We start from the raw sequence: 15,312 nt of genomic DNA, 5'->3' as shown, positions 1-15,312 counted from the left end.
ATAAGAAAAACCAGAGTTGAGTGTTGTAAATCTGTCACCAAAAATTTCGATCACAGATTTAGATATCTTGTAAAAAAGACTGAAGAACGTGCTAAGTATAAACGTCTAATTCTTTTGGTTTTCGCTTAAAAAAATAAAAACGAAAGTTGCAAATTTTTTATTTTTCTCAATAATTCAAAAACTAAAAATTACACATCAAATTTTCTTCCAGCATAAAATGCGCAATTTTTTGGAAAGCAGTAATTTTTTTATTAATTGAGATAGGCCAACAAAAACTATCCAATTTATTATAGTTTGTAGAGGGGTATTTGTGGTTAAAATTATGCCACATCATTTGGATCATAGAGTCAATAGGCTATAATAGGTTATCAATTTAAATACGAATTTAATTTAATTTAATTAATATAATTACGTCAGAAACATTTTTATGTTAGTTGGTTCCCTATTTCATAACGGGGTCCAGTTGTTAGTACTTATCTATTATAGTTTTTGACGTACTATGTCAATTTTTTTTACACAAATTTTCATTTGCAGGGGTTCATTTAAAATGTCACAGCTCGTGAACCCTTTACAATAAGTGAATAGGTCTTTTTGCATTTGATAGCCAAAGCTTCAAAGGGTCTTCTTCAATATTCAGGATTGTCAACTGTTAAATTGCTACGCTACTATGATTTTTTGAAAATAACGATTAAAAAATGATTATTATAAACAGTATTTTCAAATAAAATAAACTTGTATTTTTAACGGGAAACAAAGGAACATCAATTTTTATGAAGACTTTTGTTAACATCTTCTATATCTATCTCTTACAGTTTTAAAAATAATCACAAAAACAGAATTTAATTCATTTTTTTAACATTATAATTAAGTAAACTTTCGAAAAATACGATAAAATTGTGCTATTAATTAAAATAAATGTTAAATTTGTTCACCATTCATTTTAAGAAGTTCAAAATTCGATGGCAAACTGACCGAGTTACTTTACATAATGCCTTAAGATATAATAAACTATAACGAAATATTGTTTTACTCATCGCCGGCTTTCTGTCCCAAAATTGGCGGAACAGATATGTGGTACACTAATAGGTACTGTTTAGAGATCATAGAAAAAATGTTAAAAAAATTCTATCTCTTTTATTTAAGCTGTAATGGAGGTTTCAAGTTGGAACATTTGACCTCACTTAGTTCAGTACCTACAAAAATTTCATGAATTTTTTAAATGCGGTTTGTTAGAGAAATAAATAAAAAAGTTATATTCCAAGTTACAGCTTTTTACGGTATTGTATGTAGCTTTTACAGCTATTTATTTTTTGACCATTTTACCTGAAAAAATATGCGGCAACATGCCACTAACAATGCTTATAACAATGAACTTATTCCCAATAACTTTTCCACAAAAAATTAAGTAATAAATTCCGAATTTTGAGTTGTGCCTTACCTTTTTGTTTGTAGTCGGTTAATGCGTTGATGCCTGTAAACATAAATGTTTGCAATTTTTTTTTATTTTGTCAGCATAAATGCCCAAAGATTCAAACCGGATGTAGAAACCACTTTTTAAAACCGTCTGCTCCGGTCTTACTGTACCAGGCCAAAGTTGCATGATTTCGACCATTGTTACCACAAGAACAAAAAGCGTCGTAGGACTGTGGCAGAGCTGTATTAAGACGGATTTTCGTTTTACCATTAAACTGACATATTTACATTGGCGTTTTGAAACGATTTTGTGACTTGTGAAGTCTGGTTTTTATTGTCGCTATTATATGGTTTCCATAGTTTTTATTATTGCATTATTGTTGGGGCACGTGGATCTTGTTTCCAGGAAACTTAAGAGGTCACCTTTATGCCTATCGAGATTATCAAGGTAAAACTCCAATATTGCCAAATTTTCTATTAAAAATGAGCGAATATCTTAAAAACTAAGAAAGATGGATTTTTTAAATATTTTTTTTGATGTTTCTGGACCATAGGCCACACCTTCCCGCTAATCTGTTCCGCCAATTTGGGACTGCCTGTAGAATGACACTTTTTTATCTCGTCTGGACATTTGTCAAGTTCAAGTGATTCCCGATAGAGCTCCAATTCGCACGGAATATTTGACACATACTGCTTTTGACGGTAAATTGTTTTTCAAAACTTCAAAATATCCTTTGCATATCTTGTTTTGTTGTATCCTTTCTGTCAAGCTTTTGTTAGTTGTGTCTTTCTTTATGGGTTTAGTTGATTCGTATTTGGTCGTACTTGCGTTTAAAAATTGTTATTGTTGACAGCTCATTAATAACTTGACACTTTTAGCAGTTGACCACAGAAGTTGACGAACTACACATAGCAACGCGCGGAATTAAGGAATTACTGTTTCATCATAAATATCGATGTTCTTTCGATTGCTTTTAAGAAATTAGGGTCGTTTCATTTAAAAAAATTAAATTATAGTAGTTTTTTGATAACCATTTTGAAAAATTATACTAGCCATGAAGTTGGCAGTTGACAATTTTGAAAATTCTAGAAGACTCTTTAAACCTTTGGTTATCGAATGCAAAAAAATATTCACTTACCGCAAAAAACTTTGAAAATGAAAATTTTAACAAAAATTTTGAAAATGATTAAATTGCACTCAGAATGGTCGATTTGGATCGTACACAAAATTTAAAAGCTCTAGTTTTATTAGAAGTTAAAAAGTTTATAATGTAGGTCTTAAAAGAATCAAAAAAAATTATAAGTATAAGCATGGTCTACATTTTATGAATGTCACCAATTTTTTTCAAATAAAACACAATGTATTTGTTTATACGTACCGATAGCATTTTTCACAAAATTGTGTAAAGTATATTGAGTAAACCACAAGTTCTGTTCAAAATTTCCTTATAGTGCTTTACGTAAACATAAAATAAATTCATAGCATTTAGGTTTGAAAAACTGTGTTAGTTAATTGTTAACTAGGGATTGTTAATTGGCGCACTCGCTATAAAGTAAGTCTACCGCCTCTGAAAACCAATTTATTAAATATATAAAATTACAAAACACTAACATAAAACATCTCAATTTCTTATGCAATGGACTTCAACCATATGCTTTTTGTACCCTTCCCTGTAGTTAAAAGCTTCAGGGCATAAATGACAACAGTACATATTGGTCAAATCGGAATGCACCAACCTGACGTGGTATTTTAAAGCGGATTGATTCGAGTAGACTTTGCCACAATGCGGACAATTGCCACACTGTGAGCTATGATGTGGTTGAACGTCCGGCGCTCGCGAAATTTGGATATTTCCTTCCCTTTGTATAATATCGTCTGGTAGTGCATCAAAGCTATCATAGGAGTCTTCTTCTATTTTGATGGTTTGTTGGAGAAATTCTGACGGACGGTCGAATGTTGAAGGACTTGATGAATTGGATGATGTTGACTTGATGCGTTTTTCGAAATCTTCTGGCGGCTTGCGAGGAATGAAGACTGATTTGGAAGCGTCAGGCAAGCTTTGCAGGAGGCAGAGTTGGTCTTGGTTGAAAGGAACAGATGAAGGGGATTTACCTGCAATAAATCAATTAATGGTAGACTAAAGTAAGTGAAGAAAACAAGTCGTTTGTTTCTCTACTCCTCAAGAAGCTTTTTATACTGTTTCTGATATTCTGTCCGTAACAAATAAAATTTTATGGAACTTTGTAAATTATTATTTTTTTAATGAATTCTCATAAAAATATTGAATCGACTTTAACACCGACATTGAACATATTAAAAATACTAAGCTAGTGTTGCCAAATATACAGAGTGATTTAATCACGAACAGTTCCGGTGATCTTTTAATGCCAATGTATTGATTTAGTGAAAACTTGTAAAAATTCTAATACAGGATGTTTCACACAACTTCCTGCGCTTAATGTACAGTGTGCCTTATGGACAATATAATTGCGTACACCGTATTTTTGCTGAGTTGTGTAGGTATTAGCATGTCGTTAGAAAGCTTATGAACAATGCTATCGATACGTGTAAAAAAATACATGGTGTTCAATTTGAAAAAAATGGGTTATTCAACTTTTTGCTTTTGGCACACCATGTACATTACCTGCGTGTTTCAAGTAAAAGTCGACTATTTACTAAAACTACAGAATATTCCTTGTTTTTCTGGTGCAAATTTGTCGGAAAATATTAATTGGCGACTTCACAGTCTTTTATGTAACGAAAAGTTGAATAATTCCAAAACGAAAAGAGATAGACCCATAATAGTTTATACAGGGTGCTCAAAAACTGGCGCACCAACTCAGTGGTACGTTATTGAGAAGCAAGTGCAGATTACGGGAAAAATGTTGAAAAAATTCCTAAAGTCATATTTTAAAAAATCTGGAGCTACAAACTTAACTTTAGTTTTCATTATTTTTCATGTTTTTATGTTTCATACTAGGTAATCGTTCCGTAACAAAACGATGAATAATTATTTTTAAGTTTACTGTCAGATTTTAGCAGTTTTTTTAATTTAAAAAAATTAAAATTCATCAAAAAAATCACAATGTGTAGATTTGCCAACACTGGGAATTATTTCCTAGGAAACCGTTTCAAAAATAATTTATTTTTATTGTTGCTCAAATTCTATTGCGATCATGACTGTTAGACAACGTTGCCACACATCATTTATCTAAAATCCGTTATTTATCAATAAGTTTAATACAAAGAATTTTTTTACTATTTTTACCTTTATATGTAATCGGTTCTCTACCACACACCATTGTGTTGGTGCGCCAGTTTTTGAGCACGCTGTATAAAGTTACATTATTTTTTTGCATAGACTCTAATTCTGCAAAAATGTATAGTGTGTTCCATTTAAAAAATATAACTTTGGTTTATCACACTGTATACAACAGCCTGTGTATAATAAAAATATTTTTAGTTTGTGTACTTTAAGTCGATCTATCGGATAATGAAAACGGCATGGCAATATTTCAAGTATCAAAAAGTTATAGACGGATTACGCACCCATGGGTCAAAAGTCTCCGAGGGTGGGGGGAAAGAATTTTTATGTCCACTGTAAAATTTCATTTTATATAATTAAAACCTGTCTGAATAAACTTTTTAGAGCTATTTTTACACACAAGATTTTTTTGTCCCGTCCGTCATGTGTAAATAAAAAGTAAATTAATCAGAAGTCGTTTGAAAAATTCACAAAACGTCCATGCACCACTGTGTCCATTTTGTTTAAGAAAAAAATAACTACTAATAAACTACCATAAACCACACAGGTGTATTAAAATTTTTTTAAGAAAGTATGCACTGTTTGGAAAAATGATATAAGGTTTTTTAACTCGTCTGATCACGACAAATTCACATATGAAATATTGCTAACCCCATTCCCTAAAACCCTGTATAAACGTGCAGCCTGTAAAACGTTCTTTAACATTCTCCATAAATAAGAATCATGTCGATCTTTTCGTCATTGCTAAACATTTTACTACATAAATATAACTAAATTTATTTACAAATTCAACAAGGTGTGACTGGTTTGACTTTTTATGTTTAATTTAGTTTGTTATTAAAACTAAGTATTTTAATATCCACGTTTTCTATGAAATGTAATGTTGTTTGCTTCAAAAAAATGTTCAGGCACATTATTACTCGTGGATCGTCCTGTATTTAAACTGATTTAAAAAAAAGCGTAATTTTTTACTTGGTCCTTATTTCCAGTAAGGCCACGATATAGACAATGATAGTAATTGCCTTCTTCAATAGGTTACAAGTTACAAAATGATCGTCTTCAAGGTTTTTAAAAATTAAAATAAAATGGTTAAAAATCGTGTTGTGTTTTTTTTTTCACGAAATCGGGACAAATAGTCATAAAACTAAATACAAAATAACATCAAATGACATTATTTTTGTTTCTTTCGTATGATTCAGCACAATTTTCTGCTAGAGACGCATTTATTTCGCGAGATTTCGTTAAAAACAAGCAGAAAATTTGCTTGTTTTTATTATTGAATTAGAAGTAATTTTCAAAGCATGATCTTTTACCAAAAAATCTCGGTAATAGTTTGCCATTAAAAAAATATTTTTTTAATAACTCGAAAACTAAAAAGAACTATGAAAAAAATTATTTTTAAAAATAATCACATTTATAAAGTAGTTGTTTCTAATTAGTTTTTTCGTAAGGTACAAACTCTCATATGATGATAAAAGATGTTCAGTTAAGCACAAAATTAAAGTCAGATTTTTTCAACCAACTATATTTTTATATATTTTTTATTTTGTTTTCCTTAGCAAAACGCTAAGGTTTTATTTCCTACGATGCCAAATTTAAATTATTGTCAAATCTGCAAGGTTTTTATTTGATTTGTACCTCATAAGACATTAATTGTTGATTTTTTTCAACAGGTACTTGTTTAATGTTGCAAGAGCTGTTGTTTCCGCTACGAAAGTCAACAAATATGATCTGTAGCACCGAAAACCTAACTTAAAAATTTAACTCCGAAGAGCTGTATCTAGTGAAAAAAGGCTCAAATAATTTTTTGTCATAGGAATTTTTAATTTAGTTTGGTGTCCTTTATCAGGAGAAATTGTCCGGTAGTTTAGGCACAAAAGGTTTGCAAAGATTTAGCCTCAAAATTTCCCAAAAATTTATAAAAATTATAATTATCACTATTTTGCGTGTTTTACACAATTTAGCTTGTTTTTTTAGTGAAATTATGCCACAAATAAGCCCAAAAAACACAATGGCATAAATTTTTGCCTTTTTAAAAGCCTGAACTAAGTTTTTAAGGTATTACTGAGATTCTGCTCAACCGAACTGAATGATCATTATTATAATTACTATATTCGCATTTTCTGAGCGTTTCAGCTCGGTTTCGTTAAAAACAAGTTGTAAAATCGCCAAATTGGATTGAAAAATGCACAATGTTTGCATTTTTCATGGAAATTTAAAAAATCAAAAATAAAAAAAATCAAAAGATAAATACCTGCCACAGGTTGTGACATCAGCGACCTCTCCAAGATACTCTCGGGCTTTTCAAGAGCCGCCTCTAAAATGGAGCCCTGTGAGTCCCCCTTTTCACTCACCACAACGTCAACATTCTCATTTACATCAGCACAAAATTCCTCTTCACTGTCATTTACATTTGCTTTGATTTTGTCAGTTTCAGGCACTGAACTTGACTCTTTTGTCGCACAAATTTCTCTTGGAGAGTTTGGCAGCGCATTATCACTATTTATCACTTTCGATTTTGGTTTGTTCAAAACTTTGATTTTCTTCAATGGCTGTTCTACGGAGTCGCTCTTTTGTGGCTTGGTCTTCTTTGGGGACTTTTTCGAATACGTTTCATTCGTAGTATTTAACCCAGACACTTGTAACAGTTTGGCAGTTTGCAAAAACGACGCTAATTGTTCCTCGGACACCAAAACTTCCCCATGATACATAAAGTTAATTATGGCAATCAGATCCGTGTACAGAACGTCTTTTAGGATGATAATGGGGTGGGAACACGGATTTTCCTGCAAAATAACCAAGCTTACCCACAGGAAGTAGAACAGTAAATAATCACCTTAAAAACCGTCCGAAAATACGGACTGCAAGCAGACAAAATGAATTTGTGTGCTTTCAGGTTGATGCCTTCGCATGTTAACGTGACATCTGTGAGGTCTTCAGTGTTTTGCAAACTTTCAAACGCGTTTAGTATGTTATTCTGAAAATTGTTCCATTTTAAACAAAATTGTTTTGAAGTCATTATCTAACACTGCACGTTGGCTCATTTAGAGTTTTACACAGTTAACGAAAAAAACATAAACAAATAATTAATTAAAATGAAAACGAAAATAACCACGTATTAAAATAAAAACGAAAACATTCAGCGAAATGTCAAATGTGCCAGCTGTCACAGGCGATTTCTAGCCGACCGGTTGCGACCGTCTGACGTCACGACAACCATTTCAAACGAAATTTGGCCCAAAAAATTTGATTACGCCTGATTTCAGTTCCAGTAATCACACCTTGAGCAACTTTTGGAGCAATAATTAAAAGCATACGAGTTTTGTTTTTTTTGCACATGATTTTATACCAAGGTGCGACCACGGTATTATTGTTTTTATCAGTACAGATATTTTTATCAGTTTTCTTGTTATTATCCATTGAAAACGTTCAGAAATGTTAGAAAGAAACCCAGGTTGCGAATTAGGTAGGTCACACCTTTGATTATCGCCCCATTTTTACAAAAATTTTAGATTTGGGATGGCTAAACAGTGTGAACATAAATCTAAACGCTGTAAATACAGCTGTTGAAGATATTCTGAATTCCCGAGACCTGAAAAACGATTACAGAACAGCTTGGTTGCTCAAAGCTGTGACTTGCATCGACTTGACCACACTAGGGGGCGATGACACACCGAGTAATGTCTCACGATTGTGTTACAAAGTAACAAATAACATAACTTTGTTAAAATTCTTAATCAAAGTCTGTCTAGGCCGCCAAACCTTTACCTGAAGACTTACTAAACCAGTTAGGTTTTGATTATAGACCTGATTGTCCGATTAGAACGGCAGCAGTCTGTGTTTATCCTTCCAGAGTCGAAGATGCTGTTAAAACTTTGAAAAAGTTAAAACTCAATGATAAAATTAATGTGGCTTCTGGTAAGTATGTAAAAAGTAGTCAAGTGCGCTTTGTAAATTTTATGAACGTACCTAAGTGTTGTTTTTAATTGATTATTGTTAATTATTGTTATTAAAATGTTCCAACAAAAAATTTTTCGAATAACACTCATACGAAAACGCTTAAAGTTATCGGGTGTCTCGCATACGCTCGTTGCATAATGACAGCTCCCGAACTTTTTTAAGCTTGTGTTTTTGAACTCGTATTATTCATAACTATTCCAGTAATAACTAGAAAAGAAGCATACGGGAAGGTGGTGAATTTCTAAAAGAATTAACATTGTTCGTTTTTTTTTTAAAAAGCGGCAAACTTTTAATACCTACTACGATCCCACTATCATCATTTGTACTATTCGGAAATAAAATTAACTAGACCACCTGAGATCCTACTCTTTTATAAACAGCCCGTATAAATCCATCTCCAATTTTTTTTGTAAATACTTCTCTACTTTGTAAAATTATTTTGTAGACAATTCTTCTCCATTTTCCAAATTTTCTCTGCATTTTTTCAAAACTCGTCTTTTATAGTTTTATTTAGAATGTTGCTAGATTATTCTTAAGCATTATTTTTGTACTTTTCTTTAGATTTTTTTAAACTTTTTTTCTAATGCCGTCTCTAAATCTTCTCAAATCTGGACTCTTCTTAAATTCTTTTATAAATTTTTCTCCACATAATTCCTTACCACTATTTTCTAGACTTCACTCATAATTATTTTATACACTTCTACAGTTTTTCTACATTCTCCAATTTTTTTAAATTCTACTATGCGTCTTTTCAAAATTGTTCTCTAGTTAGATCGATTATTTTTTGGCATTGTTTTTGTACTCTTCTTTAATTTTTTTTAAGATTCTTCTCTGAATCTATTCTAAAGCTGTTTTTAGATCTCAAATCTTAATTTATTTCAAATAATTTTATAAATCCATCTCTCGATTTTTTTATAAACTTTTTTGTAGAACTAATTTTTTATGAACAGTTCTTCTCTATTTTCCAAACTGTGATGCTTCTTTTCAAAATTCTTACATAGTTTATTGTTTAAAATGTTTCTAGATTATTTCTTAGCATTGTTTCTGTACAGATAATAAGATTTTTTCTAATTCTTTTCTAAAGCATTTTCTAGATCCGATCTTCTTTGTATTATTTTTTAAACACTTCTACATTTTTTTCTACATTCTCAAAATTTTCTTTTACGAGTAGAAATATTTTATAGATTGTCCACATTTTTCAAATTCCAAAACTCTTCTTATATTTTCGTTCAGAATGTTTGTATATTTACACTACAACACTACACTTCTCTAGATTTTTTAAAGATACTTCTCTGATTCTTTTCTTAGATTAATTTGTAAATCCATTTTTTAGTTTCTTCTTTAGAAATGTGAAACTGCACCTATTCAAAATTATTTTATAAATACTTCTATATTTTCCAAATTCTTTGTTAGATTTGGATTTTTTCAAAAGCTTATTTTATAGTATTATTGAAAAAAATCGGGATTGAACAATCAAAAAACAAAGTTGACTGATTCTGAAAATACTTTTTAAAAATTTTCATTAGCTTCTAAAAATTCTTTCCATGATATTTAGAATTTACCGTGTTTTCGAATAATAATATCAAACGAGTCGAAAACTCTTATAAATATTCTTAGAATTCGCCAAATGTACCTGAAAATTATATTACATTCAGTATTTCATTAAAATAAATGATTTAATTTCAGTTCATTATTTTATAACGACTATTGCAACAACATTATTATATGGAACATAACTTCTTTATTAACATAAATAACAACAGGATTTATGTATAGGAATAATAAACGGAATATTTTAAAGGGAATACCGAAAAAAACAACTGAAGGTGTATGTTTTACATACAAGCTCCGGCAATAGTGTGCAACCAAGTGTTTTTTATTTTAATTTTTATTTCTAGTTTTCGAGTTTAGTAGGTACCTACAAGTTTTTTTAATAACTAGACGTTTTTTAGTGTTAAAGATTTTCTTTAAAAATGACTTCTAATTCAATATAGTATTGTGTTTAAACCTACATTTTCCTGAAATGAATTAACTAAAAGGAATTTTGAAAAATTTTAATAAAAAAGCAAATTGAAGTCTGAACATGATACGATAAAATTTAATATAAAGTACAGTTATTAATTTTTGATAAAATTGGTTTTCAATATTGTTGAAAGTCATATTGAAACACCTGGCCATTCCAGGCAAGACATAATATGTTGTTTTAATTTTCACAGCACCCTTGACCACATTTTTAATTAGCCTTTTGGTATATTTTTTATTAAATCTAAATCACTAGTTGCAACCGGTTTTCCCAGCGGCCAAATGCCACTAAAGACAAGAGTTGAGGAAATCAAATACGCTGTAGAAAAAGGGGCCACTGAGATTGATATTGTGATTGATAGAAGTTTAGTTTTGACTGGTCAATGGGAGGTTTTATATCAGGAAATCCAGCAGATGAAGGAAGCTTGTGGTTCCACTGCACACATGAAGACTATTTTGGCCACTGGTGAATTGGCAACGCTGAATAATGTCAGTTTTCTATATCTCTTTACTATTTTGATAAAACTTAATTGATTATTTTGAATTGCAGGTCTATAAGGCGTCACTGGTTGCTATGATGGCAGGTTCTGATTTTATCAAAACCTCCACTGGAAAGGAAAGTATTAATGCTACTTTACCTTTTGGTCTTGTTATGAGTAGAGCCATTCGGGAATACTACGAAAAATTTAATTACAAGGTAAATAACAATTTGAAAAATATGTTTGAAATAATGATTTTTTGAAGGTTGGTTTAAAACCTGCGGGGGGAATTAGGACAGGTAGAGACGCGATTTCTTGGTTGATAATGGTAAAAGAGGTATTAGGAAATGATTGGCTTACAAACAAATTGTTTCGTTTTGGAGCTTCTGGGCTTTTGTCTGATATTGAGCACAACCTTTATGGAAATATTACAAAATCTTATCCCGCCCCTTATGAATTTACAATGGGATGATTTCATAGTATATTTAAAAAAACAAGTTTCATATAACCAGTCTTGAAGCACGAATTTAATTTTAAAAACGAGTTAACAGTGTTAGCCACTAGCTTTTTGAAAGAATTAGTGCTTCAAGGTCTTATGAAACGAGTTTTTTTATATTATTTTTTGTAACTTGCTTTCTTTTTGCCGTTTTTAAACAAAAATTGTTATTGTTAATGTTGCATTTGGATGTGAAAAATGGATTTAAAATTTTTGTTTTATAACAAGAGGGGCCCGTGCATCGAGCTGCATACCGTTATTATAATTATGCTGGCGAATCACATTTTTTAATAAAAGCTTAAAAAAAAGTATATTTGTATTGCAATTAAACCCACATTTATTATGGTAAGACCGGTTGCATACAATAATAATCTGTCTGTGGCTTCGATGATATGGTCGAAGATCTACCAATAATTAGTATTGTTGGTTGCATAAAAAGAAAATTTCTTAAATATCCAAAAGTGAGTTAAGTTTTACCCTGAGGCACTTTACACCTCTTTATAATTTATCTAAAATTCTAGAAAAAAACGTATGTGATTTTATTGCATAAAAAAACGTTATTACCAATTTTTAAAATGTTTACTTGTATGATGTGTTTTTTCACTTTCGCTTAGTTAATTATAATGTAATGTCAACGATTTTTTGCCTATAGGTGTATTTTGCATGAAAGTGTCTAATTATATTTTCGAGAAAATGTGTCGTCGATTTTTAATTTGCATTTTGATATTGGGGCAGCTTTTTTCCATGAATTTTGGTAGAATTGTAAATCACTTCCACATAAGGTATCCATCAGGGTGGTCGTTTTGAAAATTTTATTCAATTTTGACATTATAAAGTGACATTATTGATTCCATAGTAACACGCATAAGTAGTGATTTATTCAATTAAAACGGTTTTAATTCACTAGTGATTTGAAAATTATTCCACTATTGATTTAAATAACTTTAATGAATACCAACCAACAAATAAAGTCCTTTTTTTTAAATAAACAAATTGTCAGTGTCAAAATCGAGTATAAAAGTAGTTCGTATCGCTTTAAAATGAAAAATTGAGAAACTAAATCTACATTACGTGCCCAGATTTGGGATGAGCAATTAATACACCTAGTTCATAAATTTCTTCAATTAACGCCATACAACGAAGATTTTTTCTGATTTTGACAGTGACAATTGTTTATTAAAAAAAACGGACTTTACTTTTATTTAAAATAAATGTTACAATTACTGAGGTTACTGAAATGTACACCATATCTATCATTAATAGGCAAATGTATATTTTGATTTGACACTGATGTTGATGACGCGGAAGTACGTCCGAATTTGAGGTGGATTCCTTCTGAATGATTGTTGAAGAATGGTTTATGATTTTCCTTGAAATTTCAATTTTATTATTAAGGGAATCTTCTATATATCCTTCTACAACGCTATTTGAACGCCATCCTCCGTATCTCTTTACCACTGCTAAATCGGCTCCAGAGTCTACCAGTAAAGTTGCACTTGAACGTCTAATGCTATATCCGGTATATTCTTCTGGATTTGGAAAACAAAGAAATCGTGCAATTTTTTCGGGAAATTTTCAAATAGTAGTAACCGTTTGTGTAAAATACTCTCGGGTCGTAGTTTTCTGTACTTGCGAAAACGTCAATGGCAGAAATAGAGTTACTTCCATTGATGATAGTAAATGTTCTTGGCTTATAAGTCTTCGTGTCAGGAATATTGACCACAATTACGTTGCCTCGATCATCGACGTCATCAACTGACATGGCAACTAATTCTCGAATTCTACAGCCTCCAAAAACTCCCACAATTAGAACCACTTTTTACAGCAAATATTCATCATCTGAAGCAGTGTCTAAAAACTTTTCCATATCTTCGAAGCTGAAGACTTTAGATTTCTTTGGTCTGTGCCCTACAGAGTGTTGTTTTACGAAAGCAGATACCTGATGAAATCTACATCAATTATTTATTAGTTCAAAACTTATTATAAACAATATAATTCTCACAAACCTGCTTATATCAATATTTTCTTTAACAGATAACATTTTCTTCAGTTGGGAATAATACGCCCACAATGACGAAGATTTAGCATTTTTGGATCGTTCAAAAATATAAGTCAAAATTATTCTCTCGTCTACTCCCTTTGCATCCTTCCGCTTCCTCCATTCACAAAAATTTGAATATTCTTTTTCGTATAATTGTTTAGATTTTGCTGGCACCACTTTATTTATAGCTTCTCAAGCTTCTTGAATGACCAATTCAGGCACGAAAACCTGGTTTTCCTCTTTAAAATCGCTGATTCTAGCCATTTTTTCCATACGCGTTACAATTCTCGCACTTTTGCAAATAAATAAACAACTCGTTGTTATGGAAATTTGATTCGCATGTGATATGATTTGTATAGACCGAACGGTTAATTTTAACATTTTCTTGCATTTTGTGGTAAATTTTGGTCAAAATTGAATAAAAAAATATATACGACACGTGAATTAAACCTATTAATTTGCTCGAAGAATTAATCCACTCGCTTGCGCTCGTGGTATTAAAGTTTCTTCTCGCAAATAAACAATGGTTTAATTCACTTATTGTATAATATTTATTATTACATTTGCCGTAAAATTGGCACGCGATCATTGTTGGGTCTGAAGGCAGCTGGTAAGAATTTTTCAAGACCGGATTCTCGTTTATTTTATCTGTTTACTGCAAATGGAATGGTAATCTTTAACTCTTGCGGCAAGGGTTCATGCGAATTTTAAACGAAGAACTCGTTTGTGCTTAGACCAAGATAGTCATTAATTTGAACATCTAATTTTTTAATAAAAACATTGTTAACACGTTAGTGTGCTTATTCCGGCCCTGGTTTTAAAACTGCCCAATGGGACCGTGCCGTTAGTTGTAAAATTTCTGCAATCATTACTGTTATTGGGGTAGGTAGTGGATCCTTTTGTAGCGAAGATTTATTAATTATTACTACTCAATCTTGTCCTTCATAAATTATACTGAAATTTCGGATGAATAATATCAAAATGGCTTTTAATCCAATTGTAACGATTTTTTTCAAGTCAAATTTTTGCAGAATAATTTTATTTCGTATTTCCGATCCATTGATGTAAAAAACAGTTAATGTGATTTTTTGGTCAAATGGTTTTTTTCGTTTTTATTGGACAAATGAATCAATAGAAAAAATTTTTTTTTTCCTAGCGAGATTGGATATCAGTGCAGTGGAATATACTTATTTCATATTTTTTTCTCTCTTCTAAGAGGTGTAAAGTGCCTGAGTGTAAAACTTGACGAACCCGGTACATAGCCCTATGTACAGTTAAAAAAACCGAGTCAATTTCATAATAAAGAATGATTCTAATTGTTGATGGCAAAAAATTTCAGAGTATTAGATTTTTATTAGATTTTTCAGTCTTCAGATTTTGTTCTGAAAGCAGTGACCGCATTTTGGGGTTTTCCCCTATACCCGTTATGAACTACTATGCCTATTAGATCCTTTGGAAGTGCAATGTCATTTGGACCGATTTTAAGCTTTTTGATTTTGTAGAGATTTTAGTCGATTATCTTTAAAACGATTGTTTTCAATCATCTTTTAAATACATTTCAGGTATTTTTCTATTGCTAAAATCTTAAGACGTGCGCATTTGCACCGAATTTAAAATACCAGATTTTTTAAATTT

The 15,312-nt window shown here is 31.0% G+C and overlaps 2 protein-coding genes across 2 annotated transcripts; one reads left to right on the top strand and one right to left on the bottom strand.

Annotated features, from left to right (window-relative positions):
• Positions 1–2,979: 2,979 nt before the first annotated feature.
• On the bottom strand, positions 2,980–7,842 carry LOC661019 (longitudinals lacking protein, isoforms H/M/V). The gene is made up of 3 exons (XM_967209.5): positions 7,516–7,842; positions 6,934–7,465; positions 2,980–3,526 (listed from the first exon to the last, which is right to left on the bottom strand). The coding sequence occupies exons 1-3, from the start codon at positions 7,696–7,698 to the stop codon at positions 3,036–3,038; spliced, it is 1,206 nt and encodes a 401-aa protein (XP_972302.1). The 5' UTR covers positions 7,699–7,842; the 3' UTR covers positions 2,980–3,035.
• A 142-nt stretch (positions 7,843–7,984) lies between these two features.
• Positions 7,985–11,624, top strand: Dera (Deoxyribose-phosphate aldolase). The gene is made up of 6 exons (XM_967265.4): positions 7,985–8,145; positions 8,192–8,382; positions 8,432–8,597; positions 10,918–11,150; positions 11,212–11,358; positions 11,406–11,624. The coding sequence occupies exons 1-6, from the start codon at positions 8,115–8,117 to the stop codon at positions 11,610–11,612; spliced, it is 975 nt and encodes a 324-aa protein (XP_972358.1). The 5' UTR covers positions 7,985–8,114; the 3' UTR covers positions 11,613–11,624.
• The last annotated feature ends 3,688 nt before the right edge of the window (positions 11,625–15,312 follow it).

This window comes from Tribolium castaneum, chromosome 5, assembly GCF_031307605.1.
Source record: "Tribolium castaneum strain GA2 chromosome 5, icTriCast1.1, whole genome shotgun sequence".
Taxonomy (NCBI): domain Eukaryota; kingdom Metazoa; phylum Arthropoda; class Insecta; order Coleoptera; family Tenebrionidae; genus Tribolium; species Tribolium castaneum.
The sequence above is the reverse complement of the archived record's forward strand: the minus strand, read 5'-3'. Positions and strand labels throughout refer to the sequence as shown.